Below are 25,154 nucleotides of genomic sequence, written 5' to 3' on the forward strand. Positions count from 1 at the left end.
CCTGTGTTTTCCTGTAAGAGATATATAGTCTCTGGCCTTACATTTAGTTTTAATCCATTTGAGTTTATTTTTGTGTATGGTGTTAGGGAGTGTTCTACTTTCATTCTTTTACCTATAGCTGTCCAGTTTTCCCAGCACCACTTATTGAAGAGGCTGTCTTTTCTCCATGGTATATTCTTGCCTTCTTTATCAAAAGTAAGGTGACCATATGTGCGTGGGTTTATCTCTGGGATTATTATCCTGTTCCATTGATCTATATTTCTGTTTTTGTGCCAGTACCATACTGTCTTGATTACTGTAGCTTTGTAGTATAGTCTGTAGTCAGGGGGACTGTTTCCTCCAACTCTGTTTTTCTTTCTCAAGAATGCTTTGGCTATTTGGTGCCTTTTCTGCTTCCATACAAATTGTGAAATTTTTTGTTCTAGTTCTGTGAAAAATGCCACTGGTAGTTTTATAGGGAGGGAGTGCATTGAATCTGTAGTTTGCTTTGGGTATTTTAGTCATTTTCACAATGTTGATTCTTCCAATCCAAGAACATGGTATATGTCTCCATCTGTTTGTATCATCTTTAATTTCTCTGTAGTGTCTTATAGTTTCTGCATACATGTCTTTTGCCTCCTTAGGTAGGTTTATTCCTAGGTAGTTTATTCTTTTTGTTGCAGTGGTAAATGGGAGTGTTTACTTAATTTCTGTTTCAGATTTTTCATCATTAGTGTATAGGAATGCAAGAGATATCTGTGCATTAATTTTGTATCCTGCTACTCTACCAAATTCATTGATTAGCTCTAGTAGTTTCCTGGTAGCATCTTTAGGATTCTCTATGTATAGTACCATGTCATCTGCAAATAGTGACAGCTTTACTTCTTTTATGATTTGGATTCCTTTTATTTCATTTTCTTCTCTGATTGCTGTGGCTAGGACTTCCAAAACTGTGTTGAATGTTAGTGGTGAGAGTGGACAACCTTGTCTTGTTCCTGATGTTAGAGGAAATGGTTTCAGTTTTTCACCATTGAGAATGATGTTGGCTGTGGGTTTGTCATATATGGCCTTTATTATATTGAGGTAAGTTCCTCTATGCCTACTTTCTGGAGGGTTTTTTTATCATAAATGGGTGTTGAATTTTGTCAAAAACTTTTTCTGCATCTATTAAGATGATCATATGGTTTTTCTTCCTCAATTTGTTAATATGGTTTATCACATCGATTTATTTGTGTATATTGAAGAATCCTAGCATTCCTGGGATACACCCCACTTGATCATGGTGAATGATCTTTTTAATATGCTGTTGGATTCTGTTTGCTAGTATGTTGTTGAGGATTTTCACATCTATGTTCATCAGTGATATTGGTCTGTAGTTTTCTTTTATTGTGACATCTTTGTGTGGTTCTGGTATCAGGGTTATAGTGGCCTCGTAGAATGAGTTTGGAAGTGTTCCTCCCAATGCTATATTTTGGAAGAGTTTGAGAAGGATAGGTGTTAGCTCTTTTAATGTTTGATAGAATTTGCCTGTGAAGCCATCTGGTCCTGGGCTTTTGTTTGTTGAAAGATTTTTAATCACAGTCTCAATTTCAGTGCTTGTGTTTGGTCTGTGTGTATTTTCTCTTCCTTCCTGGTAGAGTCTGGGAAGGTTGTGCTTTTCTAATAATTTGTCCATTTCTTCCAGGTTGTCCATTTTATTGGCATATAGTTGCTTGTAGTAATCTCTCATGATCCTTTGTATTTCTGCAGTGTCAGTTTTTACTTCTCCTTTTTCATTTCTCATTCTATTGATTTGAGTCTTCGTTTTTTTTTTTTTTTGATGAGTCTGGCTAATGGTTTATCAATTTTGTTTATATTCTCAAAGAACCAGCTTTTACTTTTATTGATCTTTGCTGTTGTTTCCTTCATTTCTTTTTCATTTATTTCTGATCTGCCCCTTATGATTTCTTTCCTTCTGCTAACTTTTGGGGTTTTTTTGTTCTTTTTTCTCTAATTGCTTTAGGTGTAAGCTTAGGTTGTTTATTTGAGATGTTTTTTGTTTCTTGAGGTAGGATTTTATTGCTATAAACTTTGATCTTAGAACTGCTTTTGCTGCATCCCTTAGGTTTTGGGTTGTCGTGTTTTCATTGTCATTCTAGGTATTTTTTGTCATTCTAGGTATTTTTCATTGTCATTCTAGGTATTTTTTGATTTCCTCTTTGATTTCTTCAGTGATCTCTTGGTTATTAAGTAGTGTATTATTTAGCCTCCATGTGTTTGTATTTTTTACAGATTTTTTCCTGTAAGTGATATCTAGTCTCATAGCGTTGTGGTCAGAAAAGATACTTGATATGATTTAAATTTTCTTAAATTTACGAACTCTTGATTTGTGACCCAAGACATGGTGTATCCTGGAGAATGTTCCATGAGCACTTGAGAAAAATGTGTATTCTGTTGTTTTTGGATGGAATGTCCTATAAATATCAATTAAGTCCATGTTGTTTAATGTAGCATTTAAAGCTTGTGTTTCCTTATTTATTTTCATTTTGGATGATCTGTCCTTTGGTGAAAATGGGGTGTTAAAGTCCGTTACTATTATTGTGTTACTGTTGATTTCCCCTTTTATGGCTGTTAGCATTTGCCTTATGTATTGAGGTGCTCCTGTGTTGGGTGCATTAATATTTACAAGTGTTATATATTCTTGCATTGATCCCTTGATCATTATGTAGTGTCCTTCTCTGTCTCTTCTAATCGTCTTTATTTAAACATCTATTTTGCCTGAGATGAGAATTGCTACTCCAGCTTTCTTTGATTTCCATTGCATGGAATATCTTTTTCCATCCCCTTACTTTCAGTTTGTATGTGTCTGTAGGTCTGAATTGGGTCTCTTGTAGACAGTATGTATACGGGTCTTGTTTTTTGTATCTATTCAGCCAGTCTGTGTCTTTTGGTTGGAGCATTTAATCCATTTGCATTTAAGGTAATTATTGATATGTATGTTCCTATTACCATTTTCTTAATTGTTTTGGGTTTGTTATTGTAGGTCTTTTCCTTCTCTTGTTTTCCTCCCTAGGGAAGTTCCTTTAGCATTTGTTGTAAAGCTGGTTTGGTGGTGCTAAAGTCTCTTAGATTTTGCTTGTTTGTAAGGGTTTTAATTTCTCTGTCAAATCTGAATTAGATGCTTGCTAGGTAGAGTAATTTTGGTTGTGGGTTTTTCCCATTCATCACTTTAAATATGTCCTGCCACATCCTTCCTGCTTGCAGAGTTTCTGCTAAGAAATCAAATAGTAACATGGGGATTCCCTTGTATGTTACTTGTTGCTTTCCTTTGCTGCTTTTAATATTTATTCTTTGTATTTAATTTTTGATAGCTTGATTAATAGGTGTCTTGGTGTGTTTTTCCTTGGATTTATCCTGTATGGGACTCTCTGTGCTTCCTGGACTTGATTGACTATTTCCTTTCCCATATTAGGGAAGTTTTCAACTATAATCTCTTCAAATATTTTCTCAGTACCATTCTTTTTCTCTTCTTCTTCTGGGACCACTGTAATTCGACTATTGGTGTGTTCAGTATTGTCCCAGAGGTCTCTGAGACTGTCCTCTATTCTTTTCATTATTATTTCTTATTCTGCTATGTGGTAGTTATTTCCACTATTTTATTTTCCAGGTCACTTATCTGTTCTTCTGCCTCAGTTATTCTGCTATTGATTTCTTTTAGAGAATTTTAAATTTCATTTATTATGTTGTTCTTCACTGTTTGTTTGCTCTTTAGTTCTTGTATCTACTTGTTAAACATTTCTTGTATTTTCTCTATTCTATTTTGAAGATTTTCCATTTTGTTTACTATCATTACTCTGAATTCTTTTCAGGTAGACTGCCTATTTTCTCTTCATTTGTTTGGTCTGGTGGGCTTTTACTTTGCTCCTTCATCTGCTGTGTATTTCTCTCTCTTCTGTTTTGATTAACTTAGTGTGTTTGGGGTCTCCTTTTCGCAGGCTGCATGTTCTTAGTTCCTGTTGTTTTTGGTGTCTGCTGCCAGTGGGTAAGGTTGGTTCAGTGGGTTGTGTAGGCTTCCTGGTGGATGGGACTCGTGCCTGTGTTTTGGTGGGTGAAGCTGGATATTGTCTTTCTGGTGGGCAGGACCGTGTCCAGTGGTGTGTTTTGGGGTGTCTGTGACCTTATTACGATTTTAGGAAGCCTCTCTGCTAATGATTGTGGTTGTGTTCCTGTCTTGCTAGTTGTTTGGCATGGGGTGTCCAGCCTTGTAGCTTGCTGGTCGTTGAGTGGAGTTGGGTCTTAGTGTTGAGATGGAGATCTCTGGGAGAGCTTTTGCCATTTGATATTACGTGTAGCTGGGAGGTCTCTGGTGTTCTAATGTCCTGAACTCAGCTCTCCCACCTAAGGGGCTCAGGGCTGACACCCGGGCAGAGCACCAAGACCCTGTCAGCCACACAGCTTAGAAGAAAAGGGTAGAAAAAAAAAGGAAAGAAAGAAAGAATAAAGAAGTAAATAAACCAATAAATTAAAGTTATTAAGATAAATAATTAAATATTATTAAAAATAAAAAAGTAATAAAAGAAAGAAGAGAGCCACCAAAGCAATAAACAAATCCACCAATGATAACAAGTGCTAAAAACTATACTAAAAAAAGAAAAAGCCAACAAAACAAACAAAAAATGGAAAGACAGAACCCTAGGACAAATGGTAAAAGGAAAGCTCTGCAGACAAAATTAGACAAAGAAGCATGCGCACACACACTCACAAAAAGAAAAAAAGGAAAAAGAAATATATATTAAAAAAAAAAGGAAGAGAGCAACCAAATCAATAAACAAATCTACCAGTGATAATAAGCTCTAAATACTAAACTTAGATAAACATAAAACCAGAAATAAATTAGATGCAGAAAGCAAACCTGAAATCTACAGTTGCTTCCAAAGTCCACCACCTCAATTTTGGGATGATTCGTTGTCTATTCAGGTATTCCACAGATGTAGGGTACATCAAGTTGATTGTGGAGATTTAATCTGCTGCTCCTGAGGTTGCATGGAGAGATTTCCCTTTCTCTTCTTTGTTCACACAGCTCCCGGGGTTCAGCTTTGGATTTGGTCCCGCCTCTGCGTGTAGGTCGCCTGTGGGCATCTGTTCTTTGCTCAGACAGGACGGGGTTAAAGGAGCAGCTGATTAGGGGCCTCTGGCTCACTCAGGCCTGGGGGAGGGAGAGGTAGGGAATGCGGGGAAGCCTGCGGTGGCAGAGGCCAGTGTGATGTTGCAACAGCCTGAGGCCTGCCATATGTTCTCCCTCGGCAAGTTGTCCCTGGATCCCGGGACCCTGGCAGTGGTGGGCTGCACAGGCTCCTGGGATGGGAGATGTGGATAGTGACCTGTGCTTGCACGTAGGCTTCTTTGTGGCTGCAGCAGCAGCCTTAGTGTCTCATGCCTGTCTCTGGTGTCTGCGCTGATAGATGCAGCTTGCGCCTGTTTGTGGAGCTCATTTAGGTGGTGCTCTGAATCCCCTCTCCTTGCGCACCCCGAAACAATGGTCTCTTGCCTCTTAGGCAGGTCCAGACTTTTACCGGACTCCCTACTGGCTAGTTGTGGCTCACTCGCCCCTTCAGGCTGTGTTCATGCCGCCAGTCCTCTCCCTGGGATCTGACCTCCGAAGCCCAAGCCTCAGCTCCCAGCCCCCACCCACCCCAGCGGGTGAGCAGACAAGTCTTTCGGGCTGGTGAGTGCTGGTCAGCACCGATCCTCTTTGTGGGAATGTCTCCGCTTTGCCCTCTGCACCCTTGTTGCTGCACTCTCCTCCACGGCTCTGAAGCTCCCTGCCTCCGCCACCCACAGTCTCCGCCCACAAAGGAGCTTCCTAGTGTGTGGAAACCTTTCCTCCTTCACAGCTCCCTCCCACTGGTGCAGGTCCAGTCCCTATCCTTTTGTCTCTGTTTTTGTTTTTTTTCTTTTGCCCTACCCAGGTACGTGGGGAAGTTCTTGCCTTTTGGGAAATCTGAGGTCTTCTGCCAGCGTTCATTAGGTGTTCTGTAGGAATTGTTTCACGTGTAGATATATTTCTGATGTATTTCTGGGGAGGAAGGTGATCTCCACATCTTACTCCTCTGCCATCTTGAAGGTCTCTGAAGTTTGTTTTACTTTTAAGCTTTGTTAATTGGTCCCAGAACAGCCTTTATTCTGAATGAGTTTTTCAAAATAGAAGTTTTATTGGGATATAATTCACATATCTTACCATTCACCCGTTTATTATGTATAATTCAGTGATTTTTATTGTATCCCAAGGTTGTGCAAACATTACCACTCTGTAATGTTAAAGTATGTTCATCCGCAAAAGAAGTACTGTAGTTATCAGCAGTCCTTCCTGATTTTTCCTGCTTCCCAGTACTGTAATCTAATTCTATTTGTATAGATTTGTCTCTTCTGGACAATTCATGTAAAGGAAAATATACAGTATGAGATCTTTTGTGGTTGACGTTTTTTCAGTTAGCATAATGTTTCCAGGGTCCACCCATGTTGTAGCATGCATTAATACTTCATTCCTTTTTATTACTAAATAATATTTTGTGGGTATATCACATTTTATCTATTCGTCAGTTGATGGTTTCCACCTTTTGGCTGTTATGCACAATGCTGCTATGAACCCTTCTGTACAAGGTTTTATGTGCACACATGTTTTTTTTCTCTTGGATAGGTACCTAGAGTGGAATTGCTGGTAATATGGTAACTCTACATTTAACTTTTTAAGAAATTTCTAGATTGCTTTCCAAAGTGGCCACATCATTTTATATTACCTCAGCTGTATATGAGGATTTTGATGCCTTCATATTCTCTTGAACACCTGTTATTATCTGACTTTTTGATTATAGCCATTTTAGTGGGTGTGAAATGGTATCTCATTGTGGTTTGGTTTTGATTTGTATCTCCCTCATGACTAATGATGTTGAATGTGTTTTTGTGTGCTTATTATAAGGCTATTTACATGTCTTTTTTTGAGAAATGTTTATTCAGATCCTTTGCCTGTTTAAAAACTGAGGTCCCTTTTTATTTGGTAAATTTTAAGAGGTTTTCAAAAAAAACTTAATTGTGGTAACATACACATAAAACTTACCACTTTAACTGTTTTTAAGTGTACAGTGAAGTAGTGTTAAGTATTTTTACATTGTGCAACCTAGCTGTAGAACTGTCTTCATTCTGCAAAACTGAAACTCTATACTTATTGAAAAACAACTCTCCACTCCTCCTTTCCTCAGTCTCAGTTTTAATAGTTTTAAAAATATATCCTAGAAGCAAATCCATTTTCAGGTATATGATTTGCAAATATTTTCTCCCATTCTGTGGCTTGTCTTCCCACTTGCCTGATGTTTTCCTTTGAAGCACACATTTCAGTTTGATGCAGTCCAGTTTGTCTACATTTTCTCTTATTATTTGTGCTTTGGTGTCATATCTAAAAAATTATTTCCTAATTCAAGTTCATGAAGATTTACTCCTGTGTTTTCTTATAAAAGTTTTATATTTTTAGCTCTTACATTTAAGTGTTTGATTCATTTTGAGTTAATTTTTGTATTTGGTGCAACGTTATTCCTTTGCATTTGGATTTTTAGTTGTCTCAGCATCATTTGCCGAAAAGAATATTCTCTCCTTATTGTATTTCTTGACAGCTTCACCAAAAATCAGTTGATCATAAATGTAAGTGTTTGTGGACTCTCGATTGTGTTTCATTGAACTATATGTCTATTCTTAGGCTAGTAGCACAGTCTTGAATACTGTGATTTTGTAATGCATTTTTTGAATTAGGAAGTATGAGTTCTCCAACTTTGTTCTTGTTCAAGATTGTTTTGGCTGTTGTTGGTATCTTACATTTCTGTATGAATTTAAGATACACTTGTTAATTTTTACAAAAAAAAGTAGCTAGGATTTTGATAGATATTGCCTGAAATCTATAGATCCATTTGGAAAGATTTGTCATCTTATGAGTATTAAATCTTCCAATCCATGAATATGGGATATTATTCTATTTATTTAGGTCTTCTTCAGTTTCTTTTTGTAGTTTTCAGTGATCAAGTCTTATATGTATTTTGTTAAATTCATTCCGAAGTATTTTCTTCTTTTATGTGCAATATCAAATGGAATTGTTTCTTAATTTCATTTTCGGGTTATTTGTTGCTTATGTATGGTAACTAAATTTATTTTTATATATTTATCTTCTACAGTACAACCTTGCTGTTCTAGTTTATTAGCTCTGATTGTTTTTTTATGTGTGGATTTCTTGGCATTTTCTATGTTTAATTTTATATATAAGATGATGTATTTGTAAACTTCCCTCGTTTTAGTTCTTTCTGGACACTCTTTATTTCTTTTCCTTGCGTAGTGGCCCTGGCTAGATCCTCTAGTACAGCATCTTGAGGACATTATGCTATGTGAGATAAACCAGCCACAGGACAAACACTACATGATTCCAATTATATGAGATAAAAGCAAAGTCATAGAAACAAAGAGTAGAATGGTGGTTGCCAAGGGCTGGGGGAAGGGAAAAAAGGAATTACTAGTCAATGGTACTAAATTTTTAGTTATGCAAGATGAATAAGTTCTGGAGGTCTGCTGTACAACATTGTGTTTATAGATAATAATACCTTATTATCTGTTAATAATTATCTTATTACCTGTTAATTATTTGTTAATATCACTTAATATCCGTTAATAAGGTAGATCTCCTATTAAGTGTTCTTACCACAATAAAATTTAAAAAAAAGTGTTGAAAGCAGACATCTTTTTTTTTTCCTGACCTTAGGGGAGAAAGCATTCATTCTTTTACCATCAGCCTATGACATTAGCTGTCAATTTTGTATAGATGGTCTTTGTTTATTGAAGGGAGTTTACTTTTTATTCCTGGCTTGTTGAGTGTTTTATCATGAAGAATTGTTGGATTTTGTCAAATGCTCTTTGTGCTTCTACTGAGATGATCATGTGATTTTTGTCCTTTATTTTTATTAATGTAGTATATTACATTGATTATTCAAATTTAAACCAACCTTGCATGTCTGGGATAATTCCACTTGGTTATACTTTATTTTCTCATCCATTTAAAAGACAAAAGCAAGAAAATTTTCTGAATCTTTGTTAATAGATGCACAATATAAAAAATGTAATTAAAAATTTATGTATTTATTTTTGGCTGCATTGGGTCTTTGTTGCTGCTTGTGGGCTTTCTCTAGTTGTGGCGAGCAGGGACTACTCTTCATTGCTGTGTGTGGGCTTCTCATTGCGGAGGCTTCTCTTGTAGTGGAGCACGGGCTCTAGGCACACGGGCTTCAGTAGTTGTGGCTCGCGGGCTCTAGAGCACAGGCTCAGTAGTTGTGGTGCACGGGCTTAGTTGCTCTGCTGCATGTGGGATCTCCCTGGACCAGGGATCGAACCTGTGTCCCCTGCATTAGCAGGCAGATTCTTAACCACTGCGCCACCAGGGAGGTCCCAAAAAGATGTAATTTTTAACATCAATAATATAAAGTGGGTGGGGTGTGGAGATATAAATGAGTAGTTTCTGTTTGTGATTGAAGTTGTTATCAGTTTAGAGTATTGTAACTTTAAGTTATTTTACATAATTTCCATGGTAACCACAAATAAAATACCCATAGAAGTTACACAGAATAAAAGGAGGAAGGGATCAAAGCGAAAAAAGTCAATGAAATACAAAGGAAAACAATTAACAAATTACAATGAAGAAAATAGCAATACTAAGTCTTTCCCATTCAGTAATTATATTACATGTGACCAGATTAAACCTCCAACTAGAAAGAAGTAAATTGGCTGAATGGATTCAAGAAACAAAGTGCAACTGTGTTTTGTCTAGGAGAGACACACTAAGGACATACATAGGCTGAATGTGAAAGGATGGATAAAGATAGTACATGCAAATGATAACCAGAAGAGAGCAGAGGTAGCCATACTTATAATCAGAAAAAGTCAAAAACTGTTACAAGAGGCAAAGAGGGAAATTATATAATGATAAAAGTGTCAGTTCACCAGGAAGATATAACAATTAAAAATATCTACACCTAACATCAGAACTCCCAAATATATGAAGCAAACATTGACAGAACTGAAGGAAGAATTATGCAGAAACACAATAATAGTAGGACACTTCAATATAGTGCTTTCAGTAATGGACAGAACAACCAGACTGCAGATCAGTAATGAAACAGTTCTTGAACAATATTGATCCATTGCACCAGACAGACAAATATAGAACATCCTGCCTAACAATAGTAGAGTGAGTACACATTCTTCTCAAGCTCACATGGAACATTCTTTAGGATAGACCACGTATTACCACGTAACAAGTCTTAACAAATTTAATAATATTGAACTCATACCAAGTATCTTTCTGACCACAGTGGAATGAAATCAGTAGTCGAAGGAAACTGGAAAATACACAGATATGTAGAAATTAAGCAACACAGTCTTAAAACACTAATGGGTCAAAGGAGAAACTACAAGGGTAATTAGAAAATATCTTGATACAAATGAAATCTAAAATGACATACCAAAACATATGGGATGCAGAGAAAGCAATATGAAGAGGGAAGTTCATAGTGATAAATGCCTACTTTAAAAAAAAGAATGATCTCAAGTCAATAACCTAATCTATGCTTCAAGGAACTAGAAAAAGAAGAGCAAACTAAACCTGAAGTTAGCAGAGGAATGGATGTGGTAAAGATTAGAGCAGAAATAAATGAAATAGAGACTAAAAAAGAAATAGAAAAACTCAACAAAACTGAGTCAGGTTTTATTTTAAAAGACCAAAAAAACTGAGAAATTCTTAGCTAGAATAATTAAGGAAAAAAGAGAGGACTTAAAGTAACTAAAAGCAGAAATGAAAGAGTAGGCATTACAGCTAATGCTAGGAATATAAAAAGAATTATGGGACTACTATGAACAATTACATGCCAACAAATTGTATAACCTAGAAGAAATAGATGTTCCTAGAAACATACAACCTATCAAGACTGAAGAAATAAAAACCTGAACAGACTATCGCTAATAAGGAAATTGAATCAATAATCAAAAACCTCTGAATAAGGAAAAGCCCAGGACTAAATGGCTTCACTGGAGAATTCTACCAAACATTAAAGAAGAATTAACACCAATTGTCCTCAACTCTTCCAAAAAATAAAGAGGAGGGAACACTTCCAAACTCATTTTCTGAGTTTAGCATTGCCCTGAAACCACAGCCAGACAAAGACACTACAAGAAAATAAAGCTACAGATTAGTATCCCCGATTGATATTAATGCAAAAATCCTCAACAGTATTGTAGGAAACCAAATTCAAGAGCACATTAGAAGGGTCATACCCTATGACCAACTGGGATTTATTCCTGAAATGTAAAGCTGGTTCAACATATGAAAAAAAATCAATGTAATACGCCACATTAACAGAGTGAAGGACAAAAACTACACGATCATCTCAATAGATGCAGAGAAAGTATTTGACAAAATTCAACACCCTTTAATAATAAAAACACTCAACAAATTACAAATAAAAGGAAACTCCTTCAAAATGATAAGACCATATATGAAAAGCCCACAGCCAACATCATATGCAACAAAAATCGGTTGTATTTCTACATACTATCAGTGAACAATCCGAACAGGAAAATAAGACAGTAATCCCATTTATAATAACATAAAAAGCAATACTTAGGAATAAACTTAACCAAGGGGGCAGAAGACTTGTACAGTGAGTGAAAAGTGTAAAATATAGCTGAAAGAATTAAAGAAGACACAAATAAATGGGAAGATATCTTGTGTTCATGGACTGAAGGACTTAAAATTGTTAAAAATGCATGCTACCCAAAGTGATCTACAGATTCAGTGTAGTTCCTATCAATGTCCTGATGGCATTTTTTTACAGTAATGAAAAATCCACCCTAAAATTTACATGGAATCTCAAGGGTCCCCGAATAGCCAAAACAATCTGAAAAAGAATAGCAAATTTAGAGGTCTCACACTTCAGGATTTCAAACATATTACAAAGCTACAGTAATCAAAACATTATGGTACTTGCTTAAAGAGAGGTACATAGACTAATGGAACAGAATAGAGTCCAGAAATGAATCCTTGTATTTACGATGAAATGATCTTCTATAAGGATGCAAAACCATGCAGTGGGGAAAGATTAATCTCTTAAGCAGGACTTCCCTGGTGGCGCAGTGGTAAAGAATCTGCCTGCCAATGCAGGGGACATGGGTTCGAGTCCTGGTTTGGGAAGATTCTACATGCCGCGGAGCAACTAAGCCCGCAAGCCACAACTGCTGAGCCTGCATGACACAACTACTGAAGCCCACACTCCTAGAGCCCGTGCTCTGCAACAAGAGAAGCCACTGCAATGAGAAGCCAGTGCACTGCAACAAAGAGTAGCCCCTGCTTACTGCGACTAGAGAAAGCCCGTGTGCAGCAATGAAGACCCAACACAGTCAAAAATAAATAAATAAGTAAATAAATAAATTTAATCTCTTAAGCACATGGCGTTTTAAAAAATGGATAACCACATGGAAAAAAATGAAGTTGGATCCTTACCTTCCATACATTAAAATTAACTCAAAATAAAGACTTAAACATAAGACCTACACATAAGATTTCTGCATGAAAACACATGAAGAGCTTCATGACATTGAGTTTGGCAATGATTTCTTGGATATGACACCGAAAAAAATAGGAAACAAAGACAGAAATAGACAATGAAATGAGACTTCATCAAGCTTAAAATCTTTTGTGCATTGAAATTTTTGTGCATCAAGGAACAGTATAAAAAGGCAACCCATGAAATGGGAGACAATATTTTAAACCAAATATCTGATAAAGTGTTAATAATATCCAGAGTATATGATGAACTCCTACAACTCAAAAACAAGAACAACAAACCCAACTCATTTAAAAAGTGGGCAGAGGGGCTTCCCTGGTGGCGCAGTGGTTGAGAGTCTGCCTGCCGATGCAGGGGACACGGGTTCGTGATCCGGTTCGGGAAGATCCCACATGCAGCGGAGCAGCTGGGCCTGTGAGCCATGGCCACTGAGCCTGTGCATCCAGAGCCTGTGCTCCGCAACAGGAGAGGACACAACAGTGAGAGGCCCGTGTACTGCAAAAACAAAACAAAACAAAAAGTGGGCAAAGGACTTGAATAGAATTTTTTCCAAAGATAATATATAAATGTGTAACAGACATATGAAAAAATGCTCAAAGTCACTAGTCATCAGAGAAATGTAAATCAGAACCACAGTAGATAATCACCTTACACCCATTAGTGTGACCATTATTAAATAAAAATAAGTGTGGTTTAGGGTGTGTGGAGAAATTGGTACCCTTATGCAATGTTGGTGGGAATGTAAAATGGTGCAGCCTCTATGGAAAACAATATGGTGATTCTTCAAGAAATAAAAAATAGAATTACCACAAGATTGAGCAGTCTTACTTCTATGTATATATCCAAAAGAACTGAAAGCAGGATATGAAAGAGCTGTTTGTACACCCCTGTTCATTGCAGCATTATTCACAATAGATAAGAGGTCAAAGAAACCTAATTGTCTATGGATGGATGAATAAAGAAAATGTGGTAGTATTTACAATGGAATATTATTCAGCTTTAAAAAAGAAAAAAACCCTGACACATCCTACAGCATGGGTGAATCTTAAGGATGTTATACCAGTCACAAAATGACAAATACTCTGTGACTCTCCTCGTTTGAGTTATATAAAGTAGTCAAACTCATGGAATCATAAAGTAGAATGATGTTTGCCAGCGTACAGGGGGAAGTGGAAATGAGTTGTTATTCAACGGGAATTTCAATTTCACAAGACATAAAAGTTCTAGAGATTTGTTGTACAATAGTGTGCTGTAGTTAACAAGACTGCACTGTACACTTAAAAATGTTTAAGATGGTAAATTTTATATTATGTTCTTTTTACCAAAATTAAAAAAAAGACAATACAATAAAAAAAACAAAACATGCTGTGTAGGATATTAATTTTACATTTTTTTTAATGTAAGGTTTTAATGTCAAGTTGACATGATTTCCATTATATCTTTAAAATGAATTCCGTCTACTTTAGAGGTAACTAAGCATGCAAGGCTTCTCTTAATTGACATTGTTAGGAAAATGATCAGTGTTCTACTTAAATTTTTATATTTCTGGTGATTTGTAGTTAATTTTTCTTTTTGTGGCCTATCTTAACTGTTCTACTTTTTATTAATTCTTAGGGTACATTTAAATTTAAAGCAGAAAGTGACCTGTTCCTTGCTGAGCATCACAAACTTTTATTGTATGATGGCAAACTCTCTAGTGCCATTGCATTCACATACAATCCACGCGCCACAGATGCCCAGCTTTGCCTCGAATCATCCCCTAAGGACAACCCTTCAATTTTTGTTCATTCACCACATGCACTCATGCTCCAGGTACTAGCGGTAATATTTTAAGAATTTTTTTAATGGTAAATTTTGATGTATTATTGAGTTGTATTTGGTAGCTTCTGACATGTAATGTAACATTTTATTGTTCTTGTTATGTTTCATTTTGAATTGATTTGGAAAAGAATCATTGGAATCTTTACTGTGTTTTTTTGTTTTACAAGGATGTGAAGGCAGTTTTAACACATTCCATCCAAAGTGCCATGCATTCAATTGGAGGAGTACAAGTGCTGTTTCCACTTTTTGCACAGTTAGATTATAGGCAGTATTTATCTGATGAAGTTGACTTGACTGTATGGTGAGTGCTTTTGTTTTTTCTTTCATTTGATGTGAGAGTTATTTTCATCACTGTTGAGCTGCACAATATTTTTTTCAAACTTTAAAATTTGTTATAGGGTTAAAAGAGAATAAAAAGAAATTTTTGAACTATAATTATTATAAATTCAGTTCAATAATAATAATATTAATTTAAGTTCTTTATCAGTAGGAAGTATGGAAGTTCTAAAAAAACATAATAATGTTTTTTAAAATAATTAATTTATGGCTGCGTTGGGTCTTGGTTGCTGGGCGCAGGCTTTCTCTAGTTGCGGCGAGTGGAGGCTACTCTTTGTTGTGGTGCGTGGGCTTCTAATTGCAGTGGCTTCTCTTTGTTATGGAGCATGGGCTCTGGATGAGTTGGCTTCAGTAGTTGTGGCACGTGGGCTTAGTTGCTCCGCGGCATGTGGGATCTTCCCAGACCAGGGCTTGAACCCATGTCCCCTGCATTGGCAGGTGGATTCTTAACCACTGCGCCACCAGGGAAGTCCCAATAATGTTATTTTCAAATAAAGTTAGACATAGTGATAATAGATTTATCAGAAATATATGTATTTTTGTCTAAAATATAGTTTTTAAATATTTTAAATGGTTATGCGGCAGTGATTTCTTATGGTAATTCATCTTTCCATATTTAATTATTATTGATTGCTAGTAAGTAATCTAAAAATTTTTGATTATGTTACATAATAAGTGATATGGTTTTTAAAAATTAGATCATAAATTTGGCACCTTTGTCTCCTTTGTTGTAGTGTTGAGTGTAGAAAAGGAAGAGACATGAATTCTAGGACAAGTTATTACAATGTTGGAAAGGGTGTCTAAATGAATTTTTCATGGCTGTATAATTTAGTGAATCTATTTATAATAAAGTAATTATGTTTAATTATTTGAGTGATTTTAATGTTTTTCGTTCTCCTTTTTTGAAATTCTCTTTCTAATTTCTACTTTTATGTGCGACTTGAGGTTTACTACCAATGTATATATTTAATGATGTAATAATTTTTCCAGATTATTTTTAGGCAATGGAATGACTTTTTTTTTAAAGGAATTATGTATCAAAGCTAGTATTGACTACATTTAAAAAATTTAAAATAATATTATTCTTGACATATTGCTACTTCATAAAATTTTTTTGCATCCTGGTCTAAAACCTTTATAACAGGGCTCAGTTTCTTTTTTTTTTATTAACTTTTCACCATTATTGGAATTGCTGACAGTTAAAAGTACTTTTGTGGAGGAGGTTGGCTGTTCTCCCTTTCTTTGTGGGAATCTGTCAAGACTTTTGAGAAGGACTAACAGCCAACCTTATTCCATTCCATTTTGAGTATCTACAAGTTGTGAGGTTGGGAGCATGGCTGTAGTCTTACTACTTTACGATTTTTCTGTTGGGATAATGCACAAAATTCTTAAATTATTATTCAAGTACTTCAGTTTGTCTACAGCTTTACTTTCATATTTTCCCCTTTATGAACCCTATGCTCCGTTCAAATTAGGCCAGTTTGGAGCCCTAACATATTTGGAGGCTATCTATCCTAGTCTGTTTGCTCCACATCTTTTCCTTCTATTTGGCCTCTAACACTCCAAAATTGAATACACTTGCTCATCTAAGTTACATCCATTCTTCAGGGCTTTAATATACTTATGTTAGTCATTTTATTACTTGTTTTTGGACATTCCTAATTTTGCTCTATTTCATGCATGTTTTCATATTGTTTCTAAGTGATTCATTTATTAATATATTTGTGATAAAGGATATGAACTAAATATTTGAGTAATAAATCCTAATCTTACATTAAATTTTAGTCCTAAAATAATGTTGGAGGCAGTTTCAGTAGAGTGTCAATTTCCTTGGAATAGAAACTTTTTATTAAGGTGGATGAAAGACTGCATCTATTTAACCCTCGCTCCCTCCTTTTTTAAAAATAGAATATGTTTTTTCAATCCAATGTCTTTTTTCTTATTCCAGTTCAACTTTGCTGGCTTTTATCATGGAGCTGTTGAAGAACTCAATTGCTATGCAAGAGCAGATGCTTGCCTGCAAGGGCTTTTTGGTAATAGGATATAGTCTTGAAAAGGTAAAGTATCAAATGCTTTACATTTTTGATTCTTAATTTGCAGGCCATGAAACTTAGTCTCCTAAGTGGTTGAGAAATTCTGTCTGCAAGTGTGTCTCCTTGGTTATATAAAATTACCTAAATTAAAATAACCTTTTGTTGTTTTAACTTGCCCCCACTGCTTTATTAGAGGAATGTGGTATTGAGTCTCATGGCATCTTTAACTTTGAGCATATAATTTGTGGACCTACTTTTTTCTGGTATTGACAGCCTTTAATTTACTTACCTTGCCTTGTGTTGGTAGTGACCTTTGAAATATCTTCCTCTGCAGTCTTCCAAATCCCATGTCAGCAGAGCAGTACTTGAACTTTGCCTTGCATTTTCAAAATATCTGAGTAATCTGCAGAATGGGATGCCCCTACTCAAGCAATTGTGTGATCACATTCTTCTTAACCCAGCTATATGGATTCATACCCCAGCCAAGGTAATACATATATTGATTTTGTGCTAATATGTTCAGTAAGTTTTTGTACTTGAGAAGAGTGATAATTACGAGGATTTTCTTTTATCCTTTTACATGCTATTATGTAAGATTTCAGTGGAATGCATTTTTTGACTAAATATACTTTTGCAAGTCAGTATTTTTTCCCTCTCTTCCTCCCTTCCTAAAGCAATATCAGTATTTCTTTTTAAAAAAAGCTATAGTCTTTATTTTCTGTTGTTAAATCAAATAAAATTTTATTTGAGAGAGAGTTTGAGTTATACTTACTAAACCAAAGTTGGATAGTTCCAGTGTAATTATAATGTTTCCTATCAACTGTAGCTCTGTTCTATCGCAAATATACATACGTATATATCTATGTATCCATATGTATGTATGCATACATATATATAAATACATACTCACTGTGCTCTCTCTCCCTCTTTTATACACACATATTCCTTCCACCAACGTGATGAGCTCTTGAGTTTAATTCTTATAGGAACAGCTGAAATGTCACCCTTTCTTGAAGGCTTCCATGATATACAGGTCACATTTAATCATTTTAATTTCACATTAATTCAAATTATTAAATACAGTTATATTTTACACAGTAATTTACTTAGTACTGTAACAGCAAATCAATTACATTAAGTGAACTAAGTGAATTTCTGATAAAATATATAAATAAAACCTTTGATAAATCCTAATGTTCTATTAAGTTATCCTAAAAATTTGATTTCCCCTCTCCCCCTCTCTCTTTTGGTTCACTTGCAAGTGTTTACCATTGTTCAGGTTGGAATAACACATACTTACTCTAGTTGTCAGAAAAAAATGTCTGCAGACTTTTCTGCTTTTCTGGAGTCATAGTATCTTAGTTTCAGCTGCTCTTTTCAAATGTTAAGGAGAAAAACAGCTGCTGACTCTGATTGCCATTTGGAAATAATCAAAGGAGGCAGCTGGAGGTTGTAGCTTTTTATCTCTGGGTTCAAATTTGACCTCTTTCTCTTCTATGACCCTCAGTCTTATTTCTTTTCAAGGGTTGTTTCAAGTTACTTTTTAAACCTTTACTAAACACTTCTTTGTCTTACTAAGCAGCCTATTTTTAAGGCTTTGGGCCTCTTTTGAAGTGGTCAAAAAGCCTCTTCTTATGAGATACTTGTAGGGGAATATTTAAAAATTTTCATTGTATCGTTTCCTTAAGTCCATCATATTATTACACTCTATTTCTTACCTTTTCCTTGTTAATAATTTTCTTCAATTTCCTCTTCAGAATTTGCAGTTGATTTGGTAATGTTAAAATTAACTTTTGTTTCAGCCTCCTGCTTTGTGTATCCATGAGAGGTTATATGTAATTTTATTATAAAGGTAGTTATAACAAACGGCAGATGCAAAGTTTGTTTTGACCTGAAGGTCATACAGTTTGGGGGAGGAAGGAGCTTTTTAAGAAAAAGAATACAACATACTGCATGCAAAATTAGGTTTAGGGTCTTGGAAGGAACATGTCTAGATGAGTGGGCATGAAGTTTAAGCTTCATTAGCTTCATGGTAAATTCACCTCTGGTTACCAAAGTTGAGGAGGGTATGATTGTATGAATCAATCTTTGCTTTTGGAAAAGGGTGCTCACAGTCATTTACAATATCTATTTAAGTTTGATCTGCTCAGAGACAGGCTTTGAAATGACCTAACAAGAGAGATGAATTTTCTTGTAGGTAGCAGTCTTTCACTTGCTGAGTGGCTACTTTATGCCGGGCACTGTGGATACAGTGGTGAGCAAAACAGATCTGATTCCTGCCCTCATAGAATTTAGGTGTAATGGGAAAGACAGATGTTAGTGTGTAATTTGTGTGGTTATTAGATTATATAAAGAGTGAAAGAGGAAAGGTTTATTCATAAGTAGAATATGAATAATCTTGAGGTCTCCAATATGTTGCTGTTAAATCCTGTTCATTTTTCTTTAACTATAGTATCATTCTCGGTAGACTGACTTTCTCCACTTTTCCACATCTTAATTTATCACTTTTCGCCAGAATTCCTTTATGCTTTTAACATATCACTCTCATCAGATCATTTCTTAGCCTCCAAACTTGTAATGGTTCCTCGTTGTTTTCAGAATAAAGCATTAGGTCTTCACGCCAATTCTTTCTAGGCTTTCTTTGTGAAAAACTCACTTGTCCTCAATGTCTAGGTGGGTACAAAAGGTTATCCTAGAGCAGTGGTTCTTAATCTTGGCTGTCTATAGAATTAGTTGGGAGAGGCTTTTTGTTTTTTGTGTTTTTTCAAACAAAACAAAACAAAACCAGAATCCCACTCCCTCCACCCTAGATTCTAATTTAATTGGTCTGGGACAGGACCCAGACATCGGTATTGTTAAAATGTTTTTCAGGTATTTTAATGCACAGTCAAGAATGAGGATGGTTGTTCTAGATTTGGCGAAACTTTTTGTAACATCCACCGTTTTCCCTGTTTGAAATTTCCTCTTTTGTTCTGTCTACCTATTGTTCTACTCATCTTCAAAGGCTACCTTAATACTGCCTTTATTAGTGAAACTTTTCTTGACTGTTTTAGCTTACCCTAAAATAATTTCTCTGTCCTCTGAATTAATAGTATTTAATAGCTGTATGGCACTTGTTTATTGCCACATGACCTTTCTTAAGTTTCAGTAGGTGAGGTGTCTTTATTACCTTTTATTTTTTCACTTAAATTTGTGTATTTTTTATATTCTCCATTAGATTTTCAGCTACTGAGGGACAGTGTCTATGCCACTGTATTTTCAATAATACAGTGCTGCACATATAGGTGGAGGTAAATATTTTCTGCATGACTGAAACAGCATGGTTAAGAATTTGAACCATGTTGTAGAAAATGCTATGTATCCTCAGTGACAAGTAAGCTGGGCCCATCTATTTGAACAGCAGTGGCTGCATCAAAGTAATGTTATCTTTCAGCAAGTCTGTGGATTATAGCATATTTATGGTTTTCTAAACTACAAGCATCTTCCAAGCCTCAATTTTAAGTGGTTCAGAATCTGCCCCTCTTTACCATGTATGATTACTGATTGACTCCCTAATTATTTAACCTTGATTGTTTATAGGGCATGTGGAAGATACACAACTAATTTTTATCTTTCAGGGTTAAAAATGAAAATGCCCTCAGTGTCTGGGAAGGTAACATAAATGTTCAGTTGTAAATGATCAGGAGTAGCGTGGGTTTTGGCCAAATTTAATACCGTACTTAGTATTGTTTAGTTTATAAAGTATTCTTGATTTTGATATGAAAGTAGACCAAAAGTGATCCTTATTTTGTGCTATTATGAGTACTAAAGTATAATTGTTTTTGAATTTTAGAGACTATAATTTTATAATTACAGTCTTTGTAGTAATAAGCTGTTATAACAGAATCCTATTTTTCTAATAAATATTTCTTAAGGTAGGCTTTACATATTTTTATATGATTTTCTTTCTTTTGACTTTTTCTTACTTTTTTTGTTACTTCTACTTCTTTTTTTTTCTTTTGAGTTATTCCAGCTGCTAATTTTCTCTAAAACAGAGACAATTTTCTCTAAAACAAAGACAATTTCTAGCTTTTGAAAACAACTATACATAGCATAAGTAGTAGGTTTGTTATAAAGAAGTTACATAAGTTCATGAATAATTGCTGATTGCTAAATAGAAACCAAACAGTTTTTTCCATGGAACAGTGCTGCAAAAATTTGATATATTTGGGGGTGTTTACTTTATAGTGCTACTGTATAAGAAGCATTTGCCTGCTTTTATTTTATAAGGAGTATGTGTGCTTGTATGTGTCAGTGGATATGTGTTATCTGTTAACATGAATGTTATTATCAAACTAAGCAGCTTGCTTTTTGGAACAAGTATGGTCCAAGTAGAGCAGCTGAGGGTATTCCTGGAAACAGAGGTAAAATGCTGGTCAGCTTCTTTGATTTGAGCTCTTCATTTTGATTCTCTAGGTTCAGTTGACACTCTATACTTATCTGTCTACGGAATTCATTGGTACAGTCAACATATATAATGCCATTCGGAGAGTTGGAACAGTGCTTCTCATCATGCATACACTGAAGTACTACTATTGGGCAGTGAATCCTCAGGATCGGAGTGGTATCACCCCAAAAGGATTAGGTATATCATCTCTGTATATTATATTATATATATATGGCAAATCAGGATTTTCTTTTTCTTTCTTTTCTTTTCTTTTCTTTTCTTTTCTTTCTCTTTCTTTCATTTTCTCTCTCTCTCTCTCTCTCTCTTTCTGTCTCTTTCTGTCTTTCCTAATACTATTACACTCTTCTGGAAGTTTTCCTAAATCTCATCATGGTAAAATTTTAAATCTCGTTGATAATTTTAATAGTTTGTCCTAAATTGTGGTTGCCAGAGGTTAATAACTTGCTACTTTTATAGAAGAATGGTACTTTTGCTAGTATGAGTTGTTTGAGGGCAAATATGACTAGGATGATTTTTAAGGCATTGAGAATGAGAAGAAATTCTCTATTAGCCACTGGTATTGATGTTGAATCTAGTTATCCCAATGAGAATCATTGACAACAGTGTTGTTTGGGAGATGGAGAGTTTTTCCAGGGGTAGGGAGTATCTGCTTCTAATAAATAATATAATGAAACTACAGAATTTCAGTAATTATTTTCCTATATAATCAGGACTAAATTACTGGAAGGATAGTGTTCATTGATCATGTCAGTAGTTCTTGGAAGGGGTCAAAATAAAAAGTTTCACAAATGGTGGCTCTTTTGGTTTTAAGTATTGCCAAACCTGCTTCAAATTGGCTTATATCATAAAAGAGGGTTAACCAGCTCATATAAACTGGTAGTTTCAGTAGGACTTGGTACAGGGGTTCAAAATACAGCCTTTGGACCCAGTTTGTCTCCCTCAATTTCCCAGTTCTTCTGTGTTGGCTTTTTTCATATAATCTTTCTCTTTTTAGAGTGACAGACAACCACTCTACCTTCACATCCTCACAAATTTAAATCCAGTGAAAGAGCATCTGCCTGTATTGAGCATTTCCAGCACAGGTTCCTTTTAGTCTCTTTGTTGCTCGTTGGCTCGTTTGTCCATCTGTGTGGCAGGTATTCTTCAGATTGCCCAGGCATGGAGGCCCTTCTTACCTCCAAAACACATGATGTGAGTGTGAAGATGGGTTCAGTCCCTTTATAAAAATTGAGAGCTGTTGCTTGAAATCAGGAAATAGATGCTGGAGAGTCTAACAACATACATTCTGATTTTACTCAAAGGCTTTGGTTGTTCAATGATTTACAAAGACGAGGTTTCATATTTGTATAATACTGTTTCTGTCCCTTTCAAAATAAACTCGATTTATTCTCAGACAATATGCTAGCTATAATTTAGAAAGCTATGAGGACATATAGAAGTTACATGATCTGTTTAAGCTGGAGAGGTTGTGGCAGATCTAGAACTAGGCTATAATTTCCTTCTGACTATTTCATGGTGCTGTAGGTGTGTCATGTACTGTCCTAGGTGTTAGTATTCTGGCCTTGATTTTATAACTGATTAGTGACCTTGGGAAAGTCTTATACTTCAAGTGAGAGAGCTGGACAAACTTTGCGATTGTATTGTAACTCTGTAACCTATTCTTTGTCTAGGAATTGTCATGTGGAACAAATTTTAAACAATTTTCTTCCTATTTTAATTGATCTGTTCAAGGTAATGGTGGTCCTATGCTTTGGTGGTCCAGGAGCTAGCTATAAATAGTGATTAGTGGGAGGAAAATTGCAGAAAATATGAGGTAGACAAGTACTTAAATTAGGATCTTAGGACAATGGGCGTTTGGTTTCAAAAGCTTTCTACAAGCTTTCTACTTGGGAATTGTATGTTTGAGACATGAAAATTGACTTTAATGTGAGCCATGTGTGACCAAGCACTTTCTCAAGAAGAGAAGGAGATGTCAGAGGAGGTCAACACAATGTTTCCCTTCTTCATGAACGATACTGTGTTGAGGTGTACTTTGAGCTTTTTGTATTAGCTTATACAATGGTCTCAATAGAAAAAAGTTTTTTCATACTAAATTCACATATAAAGTTTAGATTTTCTTTTGCTTTTTTCTTTATAAACTTATGTTACCATAGTAACATTCCAAGAGAGTCTTTTAAAACTAAGTATAAATTTGTTACCTCATTTTTATGTTTTAAAATTCCTTTGACCTTACCCAAAAACAAACATTTTCATTGTAGTTTCTACATAACCCATTTTGTACATTTGGAGCATTGTATATACAATTGCATGTGAGATTGAATGCTCGTCCTTCTAGAGGCATTAAACTCTTCAGGAAACTGACCTTTATGTTTCTTATAAATAGGTGGAAAAACTATTGGGAATGAGAATTTTATACTTAACTTTGAGGTTTTTGAAATACTCAATGTGTGTGTATGTGTTTGTCTTTTTAAAAGATGGACCACGACCTAATCAAAAAGAAATGCTTTCTCTACGAGCGTTCTTGTTGATGTTCATTAAGCAATTAGTGATGAAGGTGAGTTCATATTTCTTACCCTATAGCATGTGTGTATTGAACTTAAAATTTCACATAAAATACAATATTGGTTTGTTTACTCTTTGCTCTATTAATAGGTTTACACAGTGGAAAAAACTTTTAAAGATATTTATTTCCTTGTTTGTTTTTTCTCCTTAGGCATATAATTGATAAACATTAATGCAGAATTGGAAATTGATAATCATAATATGTATTATATGAATTTCTGTTGGAGTTCAGGTGTATTCATTCTTTCATTCAGCAAATATTTACTGAGTTTCTATTACTTCTGCTATTCTTAGAACTGGTGATACAGTAGTCAACAGAGCTCCTCAAGGAGGTTTCAATTTTAGAGATTTCTTGTACCTGACATTCAGATTTTGAAAAATAATTTTCCTATATAAATGTACCAGATAGAAATGATTACATTTTGTCCCATTTCATTCTACTATCAGTAAAGTAAAATTTAATATTATTTTTAAGGATGGTGTTTTGGTTTTACAAGATGCCAATATATAAATATATTTGTTGCCAGTGTTTTATTCAGTATTTTCCTATATCATTTTATTTCTTATTCTTTACAATTTAATGCTTTATTAGCTGTCACATAATGTTATAGTAAATGGACCTGTTAGTATATCTTTCAGAGTCAGATATCTTATTTCCATTTATTAAAAAATTTAACCTTTAAATTGTCTGTTTCTATTCTTTCCTAGTGTGTTTTGTTTCCTAATTCTTATTGTTCTTTTTTGAGATTTCAGCTTTGTTTTATGATTAATAATACAGTAGTTTGAAAATTTTCATAATGCATTCATATTTAAAAAGTGCAGTGTTTTTCCCAGTGAAATTACTACTCAATTTTTAGTACCTGACATTTTAACTTGGTAATTTTAGAAACTATTCATTTTACTGTCCAAATTTAATAGAAAAAAATAAACAGAAAAATTGTCTTCTGTATTTAGAGGAGTGATAGGTGTTGAGTAATACCCTTTTACTTGTTTTTAATTATTATTTTTGCTTATGTCACGATTCTGAAGCTTTACTAGATAGGTTATCATATAAGGTGCCAAAAACGGGATACTGATGTCTGATCTCTTTTGACTTCTACATTGTGTTGCATACTGCATGTCTTTAGTGCTTCCCCAAAATTTTATTTTAAATTTAGATTTTTATATTAACATTATCTTTTTATATTTATAGCAACTCACCAAGTTGAGAAATCTGTGTGTATAATTTCCATTTTCAAAAAAGTTTTATATATGTAAGCATAAGATAGTTGTCTTATGTTTTTAAAGGATTCTGGAGTAAAGGAAGATGAGCTACAGGCCATTCTTAATTATCTACTCACTATGCATGAGGTA

At 34.9% G+C, this 25,154-nt stretch overlaps 1 protein-coding gene across 4 annotated transcripts in view; it reads left to right on the forward strand.

The window, feature by feature from the left end:
• LRBA (LPS responsive beige-like anchor protein) overlaps positions 1 to 25,154 on the forward strand; it is a 743,236-nt gene that overhangs the window by 109,935 nt on the left and 608,147 nt on the right. For all 4 annotated transcript variants that reach the window (XR_014326184.1, XM_082838660.1, XM_082838661.1 and 1 more), the window contains 7 exons: positions 14,217 to 14,414; positions 14,591 to 14,724; positions 16,708 to 16,816; positions 17,127 to 17,279; positions 21,248 to 21,416; positions 23,714 to 23,793; positions 25,089 to 25,151. Coding sequence is in view for 3 of the 4 variants with exons in the window: in XM_082838660.1 (XP_082694786.1) it covers positions 14,217 to 14,414; positions 14,591 to 14,724; positions 16,708 to 16,816; positions 17,127 to 17,279; positions 21,248 to 21,416; positions 23,714 to 23,793; positions 25,089 to 25,151 (906 nt within the window). In the remaining variant the exon portion in view is untranslated. The remainder of the gene's footprint in view (positions 1 to 14,216; positions 14,415 to 14,590; positions 14,725 to 16,707; positions 16,817 to 17,126; positions 17,280 to 21,247; positions 21,417 to 23,713; positions 23,794 to 25,088; positions 25,152 to 25,154) is intronic.

The sequence above is a fragment of the Leucopleurus acutus genome, assembly GCF_964270905.1.
Source record: "Leucopleurus acutus genome assembly, chromosome: 4".
Taxonomy (NCBI): domain Eukaryota; kingdom Metazoa; phylum Chordata; class Mammalia; order Artiodactyla; family Delphinidae; genus Leucopleurus; species Leucopleurus acutus.